This window comes from Atheta coriaria, unplaced genomic scaffold (assembly GCF_025399875.1).
Source record: "Atheta coriaria isolate IRGN ID8LTWV9N9 unplaced genomic scaffold, Caltech_Dcor_3.1 hic_scaffold_7_pilon, whole genome shotgun sequence".
Lineage (NCBI taxonomy): Eukaryota > Metazoa > Arthropoda > Insecta > Coleoptera > Staphylinidae > Dalotia > Dalotia coriaria.
The window spans coordinates 7046543-7064395 of record NW_027045449.1 but is presented as its reverse complement, the minus strand read 5'-3'; the positions used below and the strand labels follow the sequence as shown (position 1 = coordinate 7064395).

The 17853-nt window shown below is 32.6% G+C and overlaps 5 protein-coding genes across 14 annotated transcripts; all 5 read left to right on the top strand.

Moving 5' to 3' along the window:
- Positions 1-948: 948 nt before the first annotated feature.
- Positions 949-8728, top strand: LOC135796303 (clavesin-1-like). Of its 7 annotated transcripts, none has more exons than XM_065308270.1 (6): positions 949-1162; positions 4917-5060; positions 6265-6359; positions 6534-6684; positions 7165-7358; positions 8200-8728. In XM_065308270.1, the coding sequence occupies exons 2-6, from the start codon at positions 4928-4930 to the stop codon at positions 8509-8511; spliced, it is 885 nt and encodes a 294-aa protein (XP_065164342.1). In that variant the 5' UTR covers positions 949-1162; positions 4917-4927; the 3' UTR covers positions 8512-8728. The 7 variants fall into 7 exon arrangements, with proteins under 7 accessions (XP_065164342.1, XP_065164343.1, XP_065164340.1 ...); XM_065308271.1 differs by lacking the exon at positions 949-1162 and adding an exon at positions 4104-4379 and having other exon boundaries at positions 4926-5060; XM_065308268.1 differs by lacking the exon at positions 949-1162 and adding an exon at positions 4104-4379.
- Positions 8729-8791: 63 nt separating this feature from the next.
- LOC135796305 (retinaldehyde-binding protein 1-like) lies at positions 8792-12031 on the top strand. Of its 3 annotated transcripts, XM_065308276.1 has the most exons (7): positions 9945-10211; positions 10329-10478; positions 10540-10620; positions 10683-10780; positions 11120-11270; positions 11403-11704; positions 11767-12031. In XM_065308276.1, the coding sequence occupies exons 4-7, from the start codon at positions 10706-10708 to the stop codon at positions 11950-11952; spliced, it is 714 nt and encodes a 237-aa protein (XP_065164348.1). In that variant the 5' UTR covers positions 9945-10211; positions 10329-10478; positions 10540-10620; positions 10683-10705; the 3' UTR covers positions 11953-12031. The 3 variants fall into 3 exon arrangements, with proteins under 3 accessions (XP_065164346.1, XP_065164348.1, XP_065164347.1); XM_065308274.1 differs by lacking the exons at positions 9945-10211; positions 10329-10478 and adding an exon at positions 8792-8920; XM_065308275.1 differs by having other exon boundaries at positions 9946-10211; positions 10329-10620.
- Positions 12032-12159: 128 nt separating this feature from the next.
- LOC135796302 (alpha-tocopherol transfer protein-like) lies at positions 12160-13640 on the top strand. The gene is made up of 4 exons (XM_065308266.1): positions 12160-12492; positions 12550-12641; positions 12699-13154; positions 13214-13640. The coding sequence occupies exons 1-4, from the start codon at positions 12339-12341 to the stop codon at positions 13430-13432; spliced, it is 921 nt and encodes a 306-aa protein (XP_065164338.1). The 5' UTR covers positions 12160-12338; the 3' UTR covers positions 13433-13640.
- Positions 13641-14281: 641 nt separating this feature from the next.
- Positions 14282-15110, top strand: Glo1 (Glyoxalase 1). Its single transcript, XM_065306821.1, has 2 exons — positions 14282-14725; positions 14801-15110. Exons 1-2 carry the CDS (start codon positions 14424-14426, stop codon positions 15033-15035), a joined length of 537 nt encoding a protein of 178 aa, XP_065162893.1. The 5' UTR covers positions 14282-14423; the 3' UTR covers positions 15036-15110.
- Positions 15111-15267: 157 nt separating this feature from the next.
- Positions 15268-17842, top strand: LOC135795224 (coiled-coil domain-containing protein 186-like). 2 transcript variants are annotated; one of them, XM_065306819.1, is made up of 4 exons: positions 15268-15638; positions 15696-15860; positions 15926-16045; positions 16109-17842. In XM_065306819.1, exons 1-4 carry the CDS (start codon positions 15441-15443, stop codon positions 17717-17719), a joined length of 2094 nt encoding a protein of 697 aa, XP_065162891.1. In that variant the 5' UTR covers positions 15268-15440; the 3' UTR covers positions 17720-17842. The 2 variants fall into 2 exon arrangements, with proteins under 2 accessions (XP_065162891.1, XP_065162890.1); XM_065306818.1 differs by having other exon boundaries at positions 15693-15860.
- Positions 17843-17853: the final 11 nt, after the last annotated feature.

Below are 17853 nucleotides of genomic sequence, written 5' to 3'. Positions count from 1 at the left end.
ATGTTTATTATTATGATTGGCAACTTTTTAATCAATGAGTTTGTATTTGTATTACATTATAGTTGTTTGGGTTGCCTATGTTATGATAAATATTGTAACTGCAGGTTTAGTTGTTGTTACATAGTAGGTATATAAACAAGTATTTATTACAAACAAATTTACTACCAAGTTAATGTTTTAGTACTATGAAGTATCAAAGTACAGTGTTTGAAAGACAAACCATTTACAATTAAAATATCACAAGTAGTTTAAGCACACCTGCCAGAAACAATCGTTGTTAATCTTTTAATAATAAACTTTTTTCTTTGTGAGCCTGGTGTCGCTTCTAAGCCTTTTTTAACAGGTGCGACACCTATAATTATATAATAAGTAACAATGAAGTTAAATAAATATAGAGCAAATAAAGTAAACATATAAAAAATAAATTTTCAACTTAAAATTCCGGCAAATAGAAATTAATAGAATAATTATAAGTGCTAGGAAAATATAGACAAAATATCAATACTACATAGATATGTCTTTTAATCAATGATACAGCAAAACACATTCAAGAATCAGTATGAATATATTTAATATGCTTCGAATTTATTGAACGGAAAAATTTTATTAACTGACCTAAAATATCGAATATAAGCAACTAACACTAGCTGATTTAACATGCAATTTGCATCTCTAGAAGCACACACTGCCCCAAACAACTTTTGCCACTTCAGTCATTAACTTGTAACCGTAATTGCAGAAAAGTGTGCAGTGCGCCGGTTGTCGGTGAAGGACACATCTATCGCGCTTACCGCTCTGGTGACTTAAGCCAAGTCGGAGTTGCGCCTGAATTGCGGTGGCATATCGCAATCCTGTGAGCGAAAGAACGAAGCAGAGAATCGAAATAAGAAGCACTAGTGCTCACCGCTTGCAATGTTCATTTGCAATAATCCGGTTAGTCGTTTCTCGTCATTCAGCGCAAAGCAACGCAAAACAAAGTTTCCATTCCGCGATTTGTTCCAATTTTCGCACCTTAACTCAAAAATTACAATTACCATATGTAATTATCGTTTTGTTTGATGTATTTCTCGACTGGTTAATTAACAATATTTTGTGTATTAAGTATAAGTTGCGCGTGTGCAAGAGTGTATGCTGGTGTTGGATCAATAAGCAATAATTAAAGGTAATTTGAAAATTGCATTTTAATGAAAAGTTTACGTGTGCAAAACGAAGAAATAGACTTTCAAATGAACCAAAAAGTTTCTAATGCAATTTTACTTAATATAATCTGTTCAGTGCAAATCTCAAATAGTAACACTGTATTTACCTTAGTTAAACTTATTAATGTAAAATTTAAATGTCACTTGTTCTTTGTGAGACACTATCTGCGAAAGTAGAGCTAATTTACATAAAATAGTCGGAGAATGCCAAAAACGCATCGTGAAAAGCGTCAAAAACAATGTTTCAAAGCTTTTTTTTAGTGTAAGTGTACTTTGAGGTTAATTTAATATCTATGCTTTTCAAATATAGCAAACCATTGTTGAATATGAGTATATTTTAAATACCGTGATAAATGGTTTTTGCCTATTTGCTATTTGCCGTAACTTAAATCGCGGGACAAGTTCTTTGTTTCAACTTTTTCGTAACTTTTATCTGGGTCGCTGAAATTCGTAGTTAATTGGCAGTTCAACCATGAAACTATTAATGCGGAGACGCGCGACAAATGTGTCTAACGCTGCATAACACTTTACAATGAATTTTTGACAAAAAGAAATAACTTTCAGGTGTTAAATATTGCAATCGTTGGCGTCTCAAATTAATTATTTATGGTGGGTTACAAAGCTTTTTTATAGGAAAGAATTGTTTCACAACTTCTTTAAATTTCTAGGATTCTTAATTTATCGTGTTTTTTTTTTCTAAATTTAAGCGTTTGTAATTGCAATTTATTTTTACTTCTCAATAATAATACACAAAATTAAAACTTTTCTTATATCTATAATATATAAATGAATCGAAAAATCTGTTGGTAAGCGCATAACTCAACAACGCCTGGATCAATTTGGCCAATTCTTTTTTTAAATGTTTGTTAAAGTCCAAGGATGGCTTTTACGCCGAGAAAAATTCGATTAATTACCGGGAAAACCCGAAAGATAGCCCTTTTCTCCAGGTTAAAAATTGGCATTGAGATTTAATCATTGTTATAGTTAATTAGTTGAATCCGAGGTGGCGCGCTGAATTGCATTATTAGCAATTCTTTATATAATTAATTTCTTTATAATAAAATTTCGAATCTTATTAATAGAATTGACACATACTATGTCTGGAACAAGAGAGTAAAACCGAATTACATTTTTATTAAACACTACCGGGACGAAGTCGCGGGCAAAAGATAGTTTAGCAATAAATTAAAATGACAAATTACTCAATAAATTATTTAAATTACAAGAAAAATTATGACAAGTTATATTACTCATTAAAATGAATTGTTCAAACAGTCAAACATTTGATTTGTATATATGTACAAAGCAACTTTCTTCTCGATTTTAAATACTACAAACTATTTTCCTGTCATATCAGGTGATCACGTAGACGCATTGAATAGACGCCGTTACATCATTTTTCATTTTCGTTCAACGATGATCACGCGATGTACACGCTGCAAAGCGAACAAATTATTATATTAGTCCTTGTCCAACTTCTTCCGGAGAATTTATGTATTCGTGACTGTACGCTTGCTTTAATCACACCGGAACTGCACTTCAATTGATGTTGAAGAAAATACTAAATGCATCTTCTGCAAATGCCTAATGGAGTTGTTGTAGAGAGGTACATGGAATGGTACTTGCGATACAATAACTGCTTCTTGCTTTGTACGTTCACCTATGCACTAATGTATTTGCCAATGAAAACGAAACCTTTTCGATTTCATGTCTGTGAATGCCAGCGGTGTTTGTCCTACTTGCTATGCGATTCGTAAAAGTCATTGCAATATGCAAGTGCGGTTTGCTTCTTATTTTGCATGCGAGCTGAGATAATGAGAGCATGTACCATTCTCGTAACAGTTGGAACATACTCGTATTATACAAATGATGCAATTTTCAATGACGAAACCTTTTCATGCTGCGCTGAGCAGCAACGGATGAAACCGGATTCAATTTGGTTTGAATCCAATTTATATGTTTTAATTATTATTTAATACAAAAAGTCAAAACCACGTTTAAAGCAACGTTTAATTAATTATTAACCTTGAAATACTCACAATTAGCTTATATAATAGAAATAGAATTAACTTTTTGTTAAAGCGGAGGAAATAATATATTAAGTATCAAGTGGTTAAACGAGGGCTTTAATAACATTTAGCCACGAGGTGCTTACGCTATTTTTTCTACTTCCACTCTAGTTCCATGTTGTGGTTTTTTATTTCAACTTAAGTATTTTAAATCATCGAAATTTGCTCGCACACTTATACAAACTGTATGGTTATAAGTGCCATGCCGCGTGCCGGCCCATATGACGGTTCGGTTCATATCGTGCCCCTTCGATACGAGCAGCAGCATCCCTCGCTTTGACGTGTTTGACTGACGTCTCATGGCATTTCATACCGCCTTGTGCTGCTCCGTAGGCAAATGCGCAGGCGCTTGCTCCGTCCGGTGCATGATGCAAGTACATAATGAATATTATGTACGGCTTGGTCGTCCGTATATAAAGTTCCACTTTTTGGTGTCTAAAAACCGTGGAAAAACTGGCGCTTTATAGGTGGAAGTAGAAAAATATTTTTTGTTTGCTGATTATACTCCATAATTTGTTGAAATTTTGTTTTTTGCTATTAAGGAACACAATTCATAAATATTTACCGTTTATTTATATCTATTGCTATCATTACAACACTTACATTGAAATACTTTTGTTATCTTCAAAAAGAATAACTCATTTTTTTACACAAAACAAAAACAAAAATAATCAGTAGCTAAAGCACTACCTGCATTCTTCAATGCAATTATTCTTGATAACACAAAAAACATGACAACATCTTTATCATTACAAATACATTCCAAACTATTTTTTCATAATATTTTATGTTTACGAAAACATCACTTGCTGGTTTGTCGTTTGCGTTAATGTCGTTATTACACTCGAAACTAACTAATGTATGAGCTCGTACTCCATGCAGTTCAATCGAGTGTAGTACTCGTACCGTACAGTACAAACGTTCAGTGATTGCCTCGTCTGAAACATTCAAATACTCGTCAACAGAGTTCGATCGGTCGTTGCCTGCCAGCCCAATTCGTTCATTGTAACTCCACCGACTAGTTACCAATCTGCACCTCCACCGCTCTATAGTAATAACATTTAATATAACACACTGATACACACACGTGTGCTACCAATAATATCATTGGGTGAGTGATTCTTTTCTTTGTTTTGTATCGAAGGAGTGAACGTACTTTTGATATAAATATTAAGCAACATATTAGAAGTCAATTTGTTTGTTTTATTTTGTTCGGAGTATTGCACGAAATGACTTAATTCGTGATGTTTGATAAAAGTTGATAAAAGTGTATTTGGAGCATAGGCGCACGTATCTATAGACTGTTTTGTAAACAAATCGCAGTCGCACTCATTTACTAGTAGCCTATCTACTAAGTAAGTATATACTAAGTTGGCTACTTCTCAGTGATCGTAGACTTCTCACACCAGACTCTGCTTGACGTTTGGAGGATGGACTGAGAGTGCACGAAGGTGAACGCGAAACGCACCGTGTTTGCAAGTTTTGTCTACGAGTCTACGTTAATTGCCAAGGTGGTTTAGTTATAGAACTACTGTGAACTCAGTTAGTACGCAGTCGCATGCTACTGACACATAAACATTTTGTGTGTGAAAAATTAAAATTCAAATTAAAAGAAAGGCATACATAACTAAAACCAATAAATTTTTAGATTTTATAGAAATGTGTGAAGTACTAGCTGAATTGGACTTGGGCGATCCGCCAAAGGAGCTTTTAGAATGGGCAAAGAAAAACATCAATGAAAATCCGGATACGAGATGTAAAGATTTGGAGGAGTTTAGGGATATGATTTTTAGTAAGTAGTTTTTTGTTCATTTATTTTTACTAAATTTTTATTATCCGGAAAAACTAACAATGGCTAATGCATTATTTTACCTTGAATAACATTTATTGCTTTGTTATTTATAATTATTTAGCTATACTATAAAACGTAAATGAACACGTCGTAACTTCAGCTTGTACTTACCTTTGTGCATTTAAACTTGTTTCTACAAGGCTCAACCGATGATAAAATATAATTATATTATGCCTTTCTTCACATCATTTATTATCGGTCAATTAATCAATAAGCAACGGACGTAGGTACATATTTTTACATCAATTTTGCAAATAATATAATTTTTCCACACTCTGTTGTGAAAATGTGCATTTTCATCTGAATGGTTAGCTCTTGAGTTAGTTTTCTACTTCCACCTTTAAAACGGCTGTTTATCCACGGGTTTGAGATATAAAAAATGCTACTTTAAACACGGGCGGCCAAGGCCGTGACTAAAGTACTTTAGTCACAGGCTTTAGTCACGTGGTGAAGCTTGCATCTGCACATTTGCCTACGGTAGAGCACAAAATAATTGTGTTTGTAACACAAGTGTTGCATAACAAAAGTTTATCCAGATTCTTTTTTTTTTGTAATTATGGACTTAGTTAACTGAATTTTACAATTTTCCACTATCTTTATATATTATCTTCAATAATTCATACCGCTTGGAAAGGAAAACAACTAAAAAAGTAAAAGTCTTATTTAGTAACACACGTGTGGACAATATTTTAATGACGCTTAAATACCGCTGAAAACGAAAGTATTTACATAAATAACACATATTTGCTATCACTTTTCACGAACGAGAATAAAACACAAAGCGAACACGCCAGATGAATGAAGAAATACTACTTTGTACAATGTTTACGTGCGAAAGTTTTATTTTGTACACACTCGTATTCTCAGCTGAATGAATGTGTGTCATGCGTAAATATTATCTTTATTTCGTGTGCTTGTTCATAAAGTACCATCTATGACAAGTACCGCGCCTTAATAATGCAGATTGCAGAATAATTAGGGAAGTTAGTTTTTCTTACAAGTAGCAAGAGGTTTGCGTAATATCTACAAATAGATTTGTAATAAATTATGTCAAAGTATTGAGGGAAAACGACGCAATGCAGTTGTGGCGCTAGTGTCAATTAACCTAACCTTAATTCAACATTAAATTTATTATTTTTGGCAGGTCGAGGAGAATGTACACCACATCGAACTGACGACGCTTTCCTACTGCGATTCTTGCGCGGCAGGCACTTCAAAATTAACGCCTCACATCGATTGGTACGTTTATAGCTTTTATATCATTCATATAACTTATTTACATGTCACGAGCGACGATTTGTTCAGTTTTATTCAGTTTTTATTGCTGTGTTTATCTATGATTTATTGCAAACTGCTATTTATTGCAAATTAATGGATTGTATCGATTGATTTTAACGTTGCCATTTGTTTCAGTTGGTCAACTACTACAATTTTAAACTGGAGAATCCAGCATTTTTTAAGGATGTCAATTTGTCACATTTGCAGCGGATGGGCGATGAAGATATTATTACTGTGCCACCATACAGGGACCAAACAGGCAGAAGGATACTGTTGTATCGAATGGGTAATTTCAACTCTTTATGTGTTTTTCATGTCTTCGTTGTTTCTGTAATTGCACTGTATTTAGAATTGTCTAGTGGCCATGTGCATAGTAATAATTACATAATGGATTTAGTAGAATCAGTGTTGTTAAAATCGCTGTTTAATGAGGCCAAGGCGTATTCAATTTAATTTCATTCATCTTTTTGATTTTCAATTGGATTCAAATATTTATATTTAATAACTGGAGCATACAATAACTTTTAAAAAACACTACCTAAAAATTAGCAAAGTTAACCTACAACACAATATTTTTATTTTAAACTCTAAAATGATTAGGTTTAAGTTTAGGTTTTCGTAATATTGAAAATTACTTTAAAAAATTCTTATTATGATAGATTTTTAGGTGATTTGTTGCTTAGAAGTCAATTTAAAATTTGCAATGACATAAAACAAATACAACATTACAACTGCAACTAAATCTGTTTATAATATGAATTTCTAGGAAACTGGGACCCAAAGAAATACTCCACGGACCAATTATTCCAAGCAACAATGGCTATACTTGAGTTAGCAATTCTTGAGCAACGCGCTCAAATCTTAGGTGGTATCGCGATGTTTGATTTGGGTAATCTGTCAATGCAACAAGCCTGGTACATCACTCCAAGTATGGCCTCCAAAATTGTACAAATTATGGTTGTAAGTAGAACATTTTTATTCTTATATCCCAAAAAAAATATATATAGAGGTCATGTTTTTAATTTTTGAAAATTTATTCAATTAATTAATTCAAAACATGATTCGTGTTAAATTGCTTCAATGAAAACAACTATTAATTGATTTGAGGTCAATATATCAATAGAAACATAAATAAATGTTTGCAAGGTTAATTTATGTTTCTGCATGTTTCCTACGATGTAAGGAATTTGAGAAATTTTAAAAGTAATTTAAGCCTGCAGTTGTAATTAATCAATTATTGATCAGCATGAAGCTTGACAAAAAAAGGCTCCACCCCGTGACTAAAACTCATGACTAAAGAACATTAATCACGACCATGGCCGTCGGTATATAAAGTACCATTTTTTATTCCTCCAAACCGTGGAAAAACAGGCGCTTAAAGGTGGAAGTAGAAAAATATTTTTTTATTGAAAATTTTACGACTTGAATTCTTTCTGAAGTTCTCTTTCTTTGAAATTACATTTGATTTTGACAAACACATATTTGGAAATTTAAGTTCCTTTAAGTATTGCATTTTCGTGAAACGTACTGTTGCCGTAAGTTACTTAACAAAATAAACACCGATTATAACATATTTTCTTTTAAAAATCTAGAAACAATAAGCCAATACTTTCTAGTATTCTAGGATATTGTCATAAATTCAATATAAAGTGTATATTATGACCGAGCACGTAAAATATTGCAAAAACAAATGTTCGTCATGCTTGCGCAAACACAATCGCACGATACTACATATATAACCTTTCACAAATAATTTTACCACCAGTTGTGCGACTTATAATGTTCAAATATTTATTTCCAGACAAGTTTCCCGATGAAAATACAAGCCATACATATAGTAAATCAATCCTGGGTATTCGACATGGCGTACAACGTGTTCAAGCCATTCCTAGACGAGAAAATGAAAGCACGAATCTTCTTCCACGGTGAAAATTACGCATCCTTGCATGAACACATTGATCCGAAACATTTACCCGAGAAATATGGCGGTGCTCATCCAGATTACAACTACAACGATTGGATCACCTTCTTCCGAAATACGGCCAAAATTCGCGAAGAGTTAGAATCATTAGGTTATAAAGATGACGAAACAAATGTAACACCAGCAGAATAGAATTCAAATAATGATGCTGGTTGTGAATTTAAATTTGTGTTTGCATAATTATTGAATATTGAATGCAAACATTCGTTTTTAAAACATTTATCGTATTTTTACAACGACACCATTTCGTATTGTAGAATAGTATACACATGGGTTTTGTATTTGTGCGAGGATATGAATAATGTGATGAGATAAGAAATTAATAAATTTGCAATTTATTTTTCTCGAAGTTTTTCATTCAGTTTTATTATTTCAACTCAGTTTGTTACCAAACATCAGTAATCATTTGGCACTTAACCTAAATTCACAGTTAATACGTCAATGTTTTGATTTTTGGAATCATGCAAGCAAAGATTAATCATAATGTTTATCATTTACCAGTTAATTTGTCGGTACCCATATCATCTGCATTTTGCTCGTGGTAAGTACTCATTTTTTCAGATAAACATGCGCATATGTGTTAATATTCATATATTTTTATATTCAAAACGGATGTCATTGGCAATAGAATGACGTACTCGTACAACAGTTGATTAAGTATAATTTTTAGGTTGAATTGGTTTAATTATTATGTAAGCATGTGAGTATGTAGGTACTCGAATGTACCATACGAGTATGTCGATGGTAAAAAATGAATTTTGGAATTGAATACTTTATTTGAATACCAGAATCTTTGTAATATAAAAATGAATTGCAAAATCTGTTGGTAAGCGTATAACTCAACAACGCCTCAACCAATTTGGCCAATTCTTTTTTTAAATGTTTGTTAAAGTCCAAAGATGGTTTTTACGGCGAGAAAATTTTGAATAATTGCCGGGAAAACCCTAATGACAGCCCTTTTCTATATGAAGAAAATTGGCATTGAGATTCAATCATAATTATAGTTAAATAGTTGAATCCGAGATGGCGCGCTGAAGTGCATTATTAGCAACTCTTTATATAATTAATTTCTTTAAAGTAAAATTACGAATCGTATTGATAGAATTGATACATACTATGTCTAGAACCAGAGAGTAAAAACGAATTACATTTTTATTAAACACTACCGGCACGAAGTCGCTAGTTAGAAATACAATTAAAGAGAAAAAATAGTTTTAAAATGGTTTACGAGTATAATCATTATGAGTCTATTGGTATCCTAAATTTTAATTAAATAACCTTGTCATTTCAAAATGTCGGTTTTTACACAAGTTCACAAATCAAATGAATAAAAACAAACTTCAACGTACGTGCTAATCTAATCAGACAGCAAGACTTATCAATTAATTTGATTGTAGATCAAGGTAATTGATTTTAATAAGATTTTAATCTTAGGCTCAAGAATGTCTACGAAATTTGATGAGGTTGCCAGAAATCCCGATTTTCAATGCGTAAAATAATTTAATCTTAATATTTGTTCATTAAGTATATTACTTATCAGAACTATTACTTTAGGCATTTGTGAACTTGATACACCACAAGTGCGCGAGCGTTTGCGGTCAGAACACATGTGCGATTGCGTAAGCAAAAACTACATACATTTAACAACAACAAATAATACCACAAAAATATCCTCGATTCAAATGCGTCGTTAATCCGTCTGCTTGTTAATAAATAACATTACGCGGATATTCGATAATAATTATTCACGCACCTCTACAATTAGAGTTGATTTCTGTACAGCCAGGTTTGTCAACGCAACTACAGTCAAAGCCATCAACTAGTTTCTAAAGGTAACTTCGTACAAGCATTGAAAATGTAATAACCTTGAGCGTTACCATTTCCGTGCTGTAATGATAGACTAAAAAACATAGTAATGCTTATGCGACACTCGAATTTGTTTGAATCAGTCAGAAAGAAGGTCCAGGCCAGTCTAGACAGTGAAGTGTCGACCGAAGTATCTACTCCCGGACACACACAGTCGGACATTCAAAATAAAGTCGTTGTTTACATTTTTTGTTTGTCGACTTCGACCACACGATACACTTCTCTTCTTTTGTGTGCGCGACAGTTTGTGGTTTGTGTAGCACACACATTTAATAATGGATCCACAAATTCTAGCTATTACGGATTATCAAGGAAATGAATTGAAGGAAAATGACGTTAAAGAGCGACTACAAGCCCTAAAAGTACGAATTAAAGGTAATCGATCATTATTTGTATTATTAAATAACAGATTTTTATATTTTTGTATTTTTTTATAGATGACCACGATATCAACAACGAAATGCGGCAAGATGATGATTATTTATTGAGATATCTGCATTTTAGTGATTTTAATATCCAACAAGCACATTTACAAGTAAGTTATAAAAATATTTTATATTTATTTAGCAATTTAACACGATAATTCGCGTCGTTTAAAGTAAATTCAGTAAATTGCTTTTAATAAATTCTGGGGAACTAAGTGACTCATTTAGTGAGTTCATACATGAACAACAAGTCAAAACAAATAATAAAATTAGGCATGTAGGTGCAATTTGCAATAACACTAAATTGTTCAATTTTTGAATTGACGATATAAATCGGTGATTGGTAATTTCAAAAACAGGTTTTGCAACTCTGCAAGGTGTAAGCACTTATGGATATATTATTTGTGCAGGCAAGGTCTTACATAAAATTAATATTTATTTAATTCTAGTTTAAAAAATTTTACAAACTGCTAACAAATGATGCAAAATGGTTTGGATATGCAACTCCAAAAGCACATCAAGATCAACTTCAAAAGAATATGCGTTTGTTGTTGGATACAAGAGATAGAGACGGGCGCTTGATCCTTATTGCTAAAATGGGTAATTACAAAAACTTCTACAGAGTATATTTCATAATAATAGCTATCAAAAAGTAGTTATATGTATCTGCAGAGCTAGCAATCTCTTAGCATTTGTATGACTTCAATTAGTATCGCGTCATTTTTTTCCAAGGTAACATAAATCCTTCTCAAAGTTCTTTGAACGATGTTCTAAAATTGGACGACATCATGATGGAACTAGGCTGGGATGATCCAATAACACTACGCAAAGGATTCTGCGGTATACTAGACGTAAAAGACATGGGCTTCCGGTTGATGCAGTGGGCAACTCCTAAAAACCTAATATTTGCTGTGAAGAAATTAGAAGCCATGCCAGTGAAAGATTTGAAAATTCATTGCGTCAATAAATCACGCTATCTGAGTACGATGATGACCATCACTTGGCCATTTTTGCCTGCTAAGTTCAAGGAAAATGTAATGTATATCTATGATCTAGTTACAGTTGTTTTATTGTATTTTTTTCTTTTTTTTTTTAGATTTATTTCCATGAGGATAAATGGGAATCACTTCATAAGTACATCGACCCGGCGTCGTTACCAACGGAATATGGCGGCACAAACACGAAGTCCTACGATGAATACATCAAGGACGTATTGGACAAAGATAACCAGTTGGTCGAAACTACAAAATATATTAAGTTCTTTGTTAAAGACGCCAAGTGATACAGGAAGTAAATTAATAAGATTAATAATTTGTATTGAATTCCAATATTGTTTAAAATAGAAATTGTTGCATATTAAATTTGGGTGTATAATTGGTTGCCTATAAGGCAACCGTTATCCTTTACGCGTGGCAATTTCATCAATACTTTGGGGTACTTTCCAGCAAAGGGTAAAGGAGGAAATCATCGCATACACTCACACGCTCTCTGCGCATTTTATGCGTCCTTCCCCTTGCCCTAGTGGCCTAGATTTTCACTTATAACCTTTACAACACTTTATTTCATCATTGTACCAGAACCAGTTTGATTTGTAAATGTGTATTTTATACAAATTTCCGAATATTTTTCGACTGCAAGTTCAACGTATTTTAAAAAAGATAGTACGCGATGATTAAACAAAAATCCGTCGGTAACACGACAATAATTCAACCTTTTGAGGAATTCACTGATGAAAAATGGAAGCAAATAGCACAAGAAGAGTTGAAGGAAACTCCCGAAAAAAGCAAACAAGAAATTACCACTTTGAAACGTTTATTAAACAGTACGTAACACATTTATGTCCTAAATAGTGCCAAAATTTAATAAATAATAATTTCAGATGATAGCAATTTAGTGGTACCTGATGATGATGAATTTTTATTACGATTTCTACGTGCGCGAAAATTTGATAGTAAAAAAGCTTTCAACATGGTATGCATTCCTCATTAATCTTAATAAATTTTAATATAATACAAATTTTAATTTCAGCTGCAAAGATATTATCTGATGAAACTGAAGTGTCCACAACTGTTTCAATCTGCATTGCCTTCTCAAATTGATAACGTCTTCGAATTGCAAGCACAAACAATGCTTGAAAATCGTGACCAATTTGGACGACGTGTTTATGTAATCCGAGTAGATAACTTCGATTCTACGAAAGTGACTGTTGAGGAAATATTTCGAACAAACATGATGGCGCTTGAACATATTGTTCGTGAACCAGAAACACAAATTGCTGGGTTAGCAATTCTGTTGGATATGAATGGCCTTAGTTTAAATCATGCCAAGTTTTTTACTCCGTATTACGCAAAGAAAATGGTTGAATTGGTACAGGAAACGTTCCCGTTGCGTTTTAAAGGCTTCCACGTTGTTAACGAACCATTTTATTTTGATGCTGTCATGGCTGTGCTCAAACCATTTTTAAAAGAAAAGATTAGAAAAAGGGTAACACATATACATAATATTTTATTAGAATGAAAACGTCATGGTTTATCAATTTTTAGATTTATCTTCATGGTAGTGATTTAAACTCGCTACACGCTTTCTTTTCGCCGCAAATGTTGCCCAAAGAATATGGAGGTAAGCTTGGACCGTTTGATAATAAAGCATGGCGGATTGCGCTTTTGAAAGATGAAGAATATTTTATGAATATACAAAACTATGGATACGTAAATAGTCGACCGGAAGAAACTGTTGACACTGACGATGATTTATTAAAGTAATTGTTGTGCAATGAATTTTCTTTATGCAGGGAAAATCTTCGAATCTTCGGAAAGTTTTTATCATTTTACTCCATGGTTTGCTTTCACTCAAGATATTATTTGAATGAGATAGGCATGATATGAGATAGGTAATATTTTCTGTAGATAAGTACAAATTTGCAATATGTTAAATATTACTAGATAATGAAATATAACAAATGCATGGAAATATTTGCTGTTATTTATTATTTTGATTTTGGTATATGGAGTATATTAACCCAAAGTTGACAGCATTTGGCTGCATTTTTACATTTTCGATATTTTTATATTTTTTAAATTTAATTTTTAGTGTATTAATTCAATCAAAGATTTCTAATTTTATCGTTAATCAGAGATTACGATAGTGGCATCCGGTATTATCGAATTAAATCTTATGAAAGTAATTTACTTATACATAAAAAATATAACGTTGATGCTCCAAATTTAGTGAATTTCGGCATACCCCTAAACCAAATAAGTTTTCGACCAAAGTTTTAATAAATGTACAAATGTTAGATTGTAATTAAAAATGTAAAAATGCATAAAATTAAATAAAAAACACTGACACAGTATTTGAAATAAAAAAAACCAACGTTTTTTTTTTAATTTGTCATATTTAATCAAATAACTAACAAGTTTCGTCACATTATGGTATCATATTTATATGAGATTGATCGCATGTAAATCACTTTAATATTCTCCTACATTTATTTATTTTTGCAGTTTGAGTTAGAAACATGAAACTTAAGTTGGTATGGTTGCGGCAGACTTACGCGAGGCAAAACGACGCAAATACGTATTAATCTTCCTTCTTGTTCATAGGTTTCGCCAGTTGTAGTAAAAGGAAAATTTGATAAACGCTAACCTGACCTTTATTTCTCGTATTTATCGCAAAGTGCGAGTATCACCGGTACTTACAGATTACCAATTCAGTTATTTCGTAACTAGTATCACAGGAATCAATTTTTACAATATGGCTGAAGAGATGCCAATTTCCAACGCGGAAGCTTTAAAGTTAGCACAAGCCAAAGATGCAGCAACAACAGACTTCATATTCCAACAAACCATGTACAGAATCAAGGACCCGAAAATAACAGTGCCATTCTATTCTGGTGTTCTGGGCATGTCTCTTCTTCAGAAGTTAGACTTTCCAGAAATGAAGTTTACTTTGTATTTCATGGGGTATGAGGATGCTGCTTGTATGCCTGGAGAATTGGGCTCAAGAGAAAGATCAGAATGGGCTCTTTCAAGACCTGCTACTGTTGAATTGACACAGTAAGAGAATAATGAAATATATCTACTACAAATATACTATACTATACAACTATACTAAAAATATTGAATTTGTAGCAATTGGGGTACTGAAGATCAAGCTGACTTTAAATATCATACTGGAAACTCTGAACCAAAAGGTTTTGGTCATATTGGTGTGATGGTTCCTGATGTTGATAAAGCATGTGAGAGATTTGAGCAACTCAAAGTAAATTTTATTAAACGTCCTCAGGATGGTAAAATGAAAACAATTGCATTTATCACTGATCCAGATGGATATTGGATTGAGATTTTTAATAATAAGAGAGTTTAAAACTGCCTTGTTGAGAATATTAAAAAATAATTTCTACTATGCATGTAATGCAAATAAAGTCAATTATATTATTAATTGCAGGGTTTTTGTACAATTTTGGATACTAATAGATATTTTATTAAAAATTAGGAATGGAATAAGAAGCATATTTGAAATTTTAGATTTTAAATTTCTGTAAAATAATTACCCTGATATTTTCAAAGTGTGTACAAGTTGGCTTGGATATTTTGGCCATTTATTAAATTTCAATCACTTTGAACTGTGTCAAATGGCGCAACACCCTAATGGTGTAAATAAAATTTCACGTATCTTATGAACAAGGGCTCCTCCTAAACGGTTTGCATTTCATCATAAGCAAATGCCACAACATTGTAACTTAATGACAATCTTGGTGAACTCACAAGAATGGCTACTTTTGTAAGTAACAAAATAAGAGCATTTCAGACGCCGGGGAACACTTGTGATCTGCCTACAAATTCCGAGTCAATATTTCATCTGAAATCATACGATTCTGCAACCGATCCTCGAGCGTGGGCCCTTGAATCTAACGACAGAAAAAGCTACATTCTAGATTTATTTACTGCAGATAATCCAAAACCTCAAGTAAGTTCTTATTGTGCCGGAGTATATAAATTAGTAATGATTTTAAATGATTAGCAGGAGATGTATTTAGGAAAATATGTAAATTTACACGTCTTGATGAGAACACTAATGTCTAACAAAGAAGCGGATATTAAATATCTTCAAAGTCAATTAAATCTTCTTGAAGCATTCCTGGATGATTTAAATTTAGATGAAAATCAAAGAAATTCGCTTCAAAGTTTGGTAGGCACAAAATACAAGTTTTTTGTATAAAGAACGCAATACTATACGTTATTTTTTTTATATAGAAACAAAGGCCAATAGGTTCTATGATAAATAAATTCCCATCCATTGATTCGTTTAGATGTAGTGAAGAAACTCTCATGCCAGCTGATGATGCTATTCAAGAATTAAATCAAAAGTTTCAGGTAGAATATAGTGTACCTTAAAAACATCAATACTTTCTCAACTATTCAATTTTAACATATTAGGAACAAGAACAGGAATTGCAAGAACAAAGAGAACTTGCTGCAAATGCAATTAATCAAATATCATTTCTCAAACAGATAGTTAAGGAGCGTGATAGCTTAAAAGATGAAAATGATATGTTGAAAAAATCTTTGGATGGAATGCGTAACACAAAATCATCGTCAAATAATGATTTACACTTGAAAGCAAAAATAAGTGATTTAAAACTTGAAATTCGTCGCAAAGATATTCGCAAATTAAACAATCTCAAAATGGTGCGCAGTGATCAAATTGCAATATTTCCAGTGAAGAAAGCGACTCGTGAAGCTATAATAATGACACATGAATATGAAAACTATAATGATATGAAACAAATTATTGAAGAACGCAATATTCTGCAAGAGACTGTCGGTAAACTGTTAACCCAGATGGAAAACTTGCAAAAGTTTGATCAAATGATTGAGCAGCAACTACCTGGTAGGCATGATAGTTGTCCTGGTGACCATGCATCACAAATCTGTCAGACCATTCCTAATTTGCAAGTGGAATTTGAGTTGAAGAAAGAAATTGAATATCTGAAGCAAAAATTGAGTGATTTTGAGATCAAAAATTTGGAATTTGATCGATTGTGTTTGCGAATAAGTGAACTTCAACTTATTCAGGAAGCACATGAAGAAATGAAAGAGCAATTTAACATTCAATTTCTTGAACAGAAAACGTCCATTTCGCAATACTTAAATAAGATAGCTTATTTGAAGGAACAGTGTAGCTATTATGAAGCTGAATTAGAGCGGTTCAAGAAGTGCGAAGATGAGAATAACATACTTGCTGAAAGGTGTAAAAACCTTCAAAACATAATCGAAAACCAACAAGGCAGAGTACGCTATTTGGAAAATTGTAAATCCTTAGTAGTGGAATCAGAATCGTTGAATCAAATCAATCAACTTAAACAAGAGCTTGACAAAAAGTCATGCATGATTAAAGTATCAGAAAATAAGTTACTTAATCTACAAACACAGTTAAGAGATTCCATAAACAATTTAACCTGTGAAACTTCCGTGTTAAAAAATAGTTTACAAGAGGCGCATAATCGCATTACAGGACTGCTGGAACAAGACAATTTGAATCATATACTGATTAATCAGTTAAAAGAAGAATTAACATCGAAAAACATGTCCTTGCAAGCCTTGGAACAAGAAAGGTATCAATTTGAAGGCACTTGCAAACCCGTTCAGAAAGTCGTAGTGGAACGAGAGAATATTATTCAACAATTGCGAGGAAAACTTTTAGATCTACAACGAGACAATGACAGACTAAAGGAAATGAGCTGTCGTCTTCATAATTATATATTAGGTCGATCGTTCTCACAAAGTATTCTTGCCCGAAATAATTTGTCATCTACTGCATCTAGTAGTAAATGCGTTGATGCTATTCACCAAGCAATGAGGCAGTTGCAAATTGATTTATCAGCAGCATCTATGGCTTGCGACGCTAAACAATTTTCCGGATTACAGTCTAGGTATAAGGAAATTCAATCACTGGCCAAAGGGCAAGTGCATTGGCTTGCGAATGGACTAAGGAAATGTAAAGAACAAGTATATCTGTTACAATGTCAGTTTAAACATGAAGAGTAAATATGTTTAATTATGTTTATGTTGTGTACCCTTGCACCTTGGACATAATGTGATCTATAAGATACTTTATTTTATAATTTCACAAAGATACGAAAGAATTTAACATGTGCCATATTGTAAACACTTCTTTATTC

Bases quoted from the DNA above. Each gene is read 5' to 3' on its own strand.
- LOC135796302 (XM_065308266.1), top strand. From the start codon at position 12,339: ATGATTAAACAAAAATCCGTCGGTAACACGACAATAATTCAACCTTTT. The intron at 12,493-12,549 runs GTACGTAACACA...TAATAATTTCAG, and splicing joins TTTGAAACGTTTATTAAACA to ATGATAGCAATTTAGTGGTA. The intron at 12,642-12,698 runs GTATGCATTCCT...TTTTAATTTCAG, and splicing joins GTAAAAAAGCTTTCAACATG to CTGCAAAGATATTATCTGAT.
- LOC135795224 (XM_065306818.1), top strand. From the start codon at position 15,441: ATGGCTACTTTTGTAAGTAACAAAATAAGAGCATTTCAGACGCCGGGG. The intron at 15,639-15,692 runs GTAAGTTCTTAT...TTAAATGATTAG, and splicing joins CAGATAATCCAAAACCTCAA to CAGGAGATGTATTTAGGAAA. The intron at 16,046-16,108 runs GTAGAATATAGT...TTAACATATTAG, and splicing joins AATTAAATCAAAAGTTTCAG to GAACAAGAACAGGAATTGCA.
- LOC135796305 (XM_065308274.1), top strand. From the start codon at position 8,863: ATGTTTATCATTTACCAGTTAATTTGTCGGTACCCATATCATCTGCAT. The intron at 10,621-10,682 runs GTAATCGATCAT...ATTTTTTTATAG, and splicing joins CCTAAAAGTACGAATTAAAG to ATGACCACGATATCAACAAC. The intron at 11,271-11,402 runs GTAATTACAAAA...TTTTTTTCCAAG, and splicing joins GATCCTTATTGCTAAAATGG to GTAACATAAATCCTTCTCAA.
- Glo1 (XM_065306821.1), top strand. From the start codon at position 14,424: ATGGCTGAAGAGATGCCAATTTCCAACGCGGAAGCTTTAAAGTTAGCA. The intron at 14,726-14,800 runs GTAAGAGAATAA...TTGAATTTGTAG, and splicing joins GCTACTGTTGAATTGACACA to CAATTGGGGTACTGAAGATC.
- LOC135796303 (XM_065308270.1), top strand. From the start codon at position 4,928: ATGTGTGAAGTACTAGCTGAATTGGACTTGGGCGATCCGCCAAAGGAG. The intron at 6,360-6,533 runs GTACGTTTATAG...CATTTGTTTCAG, and splicing joins TTAACGCCTCACATCGATTG to TTGGTCAACTACTACAATTT. The intron at 7,359-8,199 runs GTAAGTAGAACA...ATTTATTTCCAG, and splicing joins AAATTGTACAAATTATGGTT to ACAAGTTTCCCGATGAAAAT.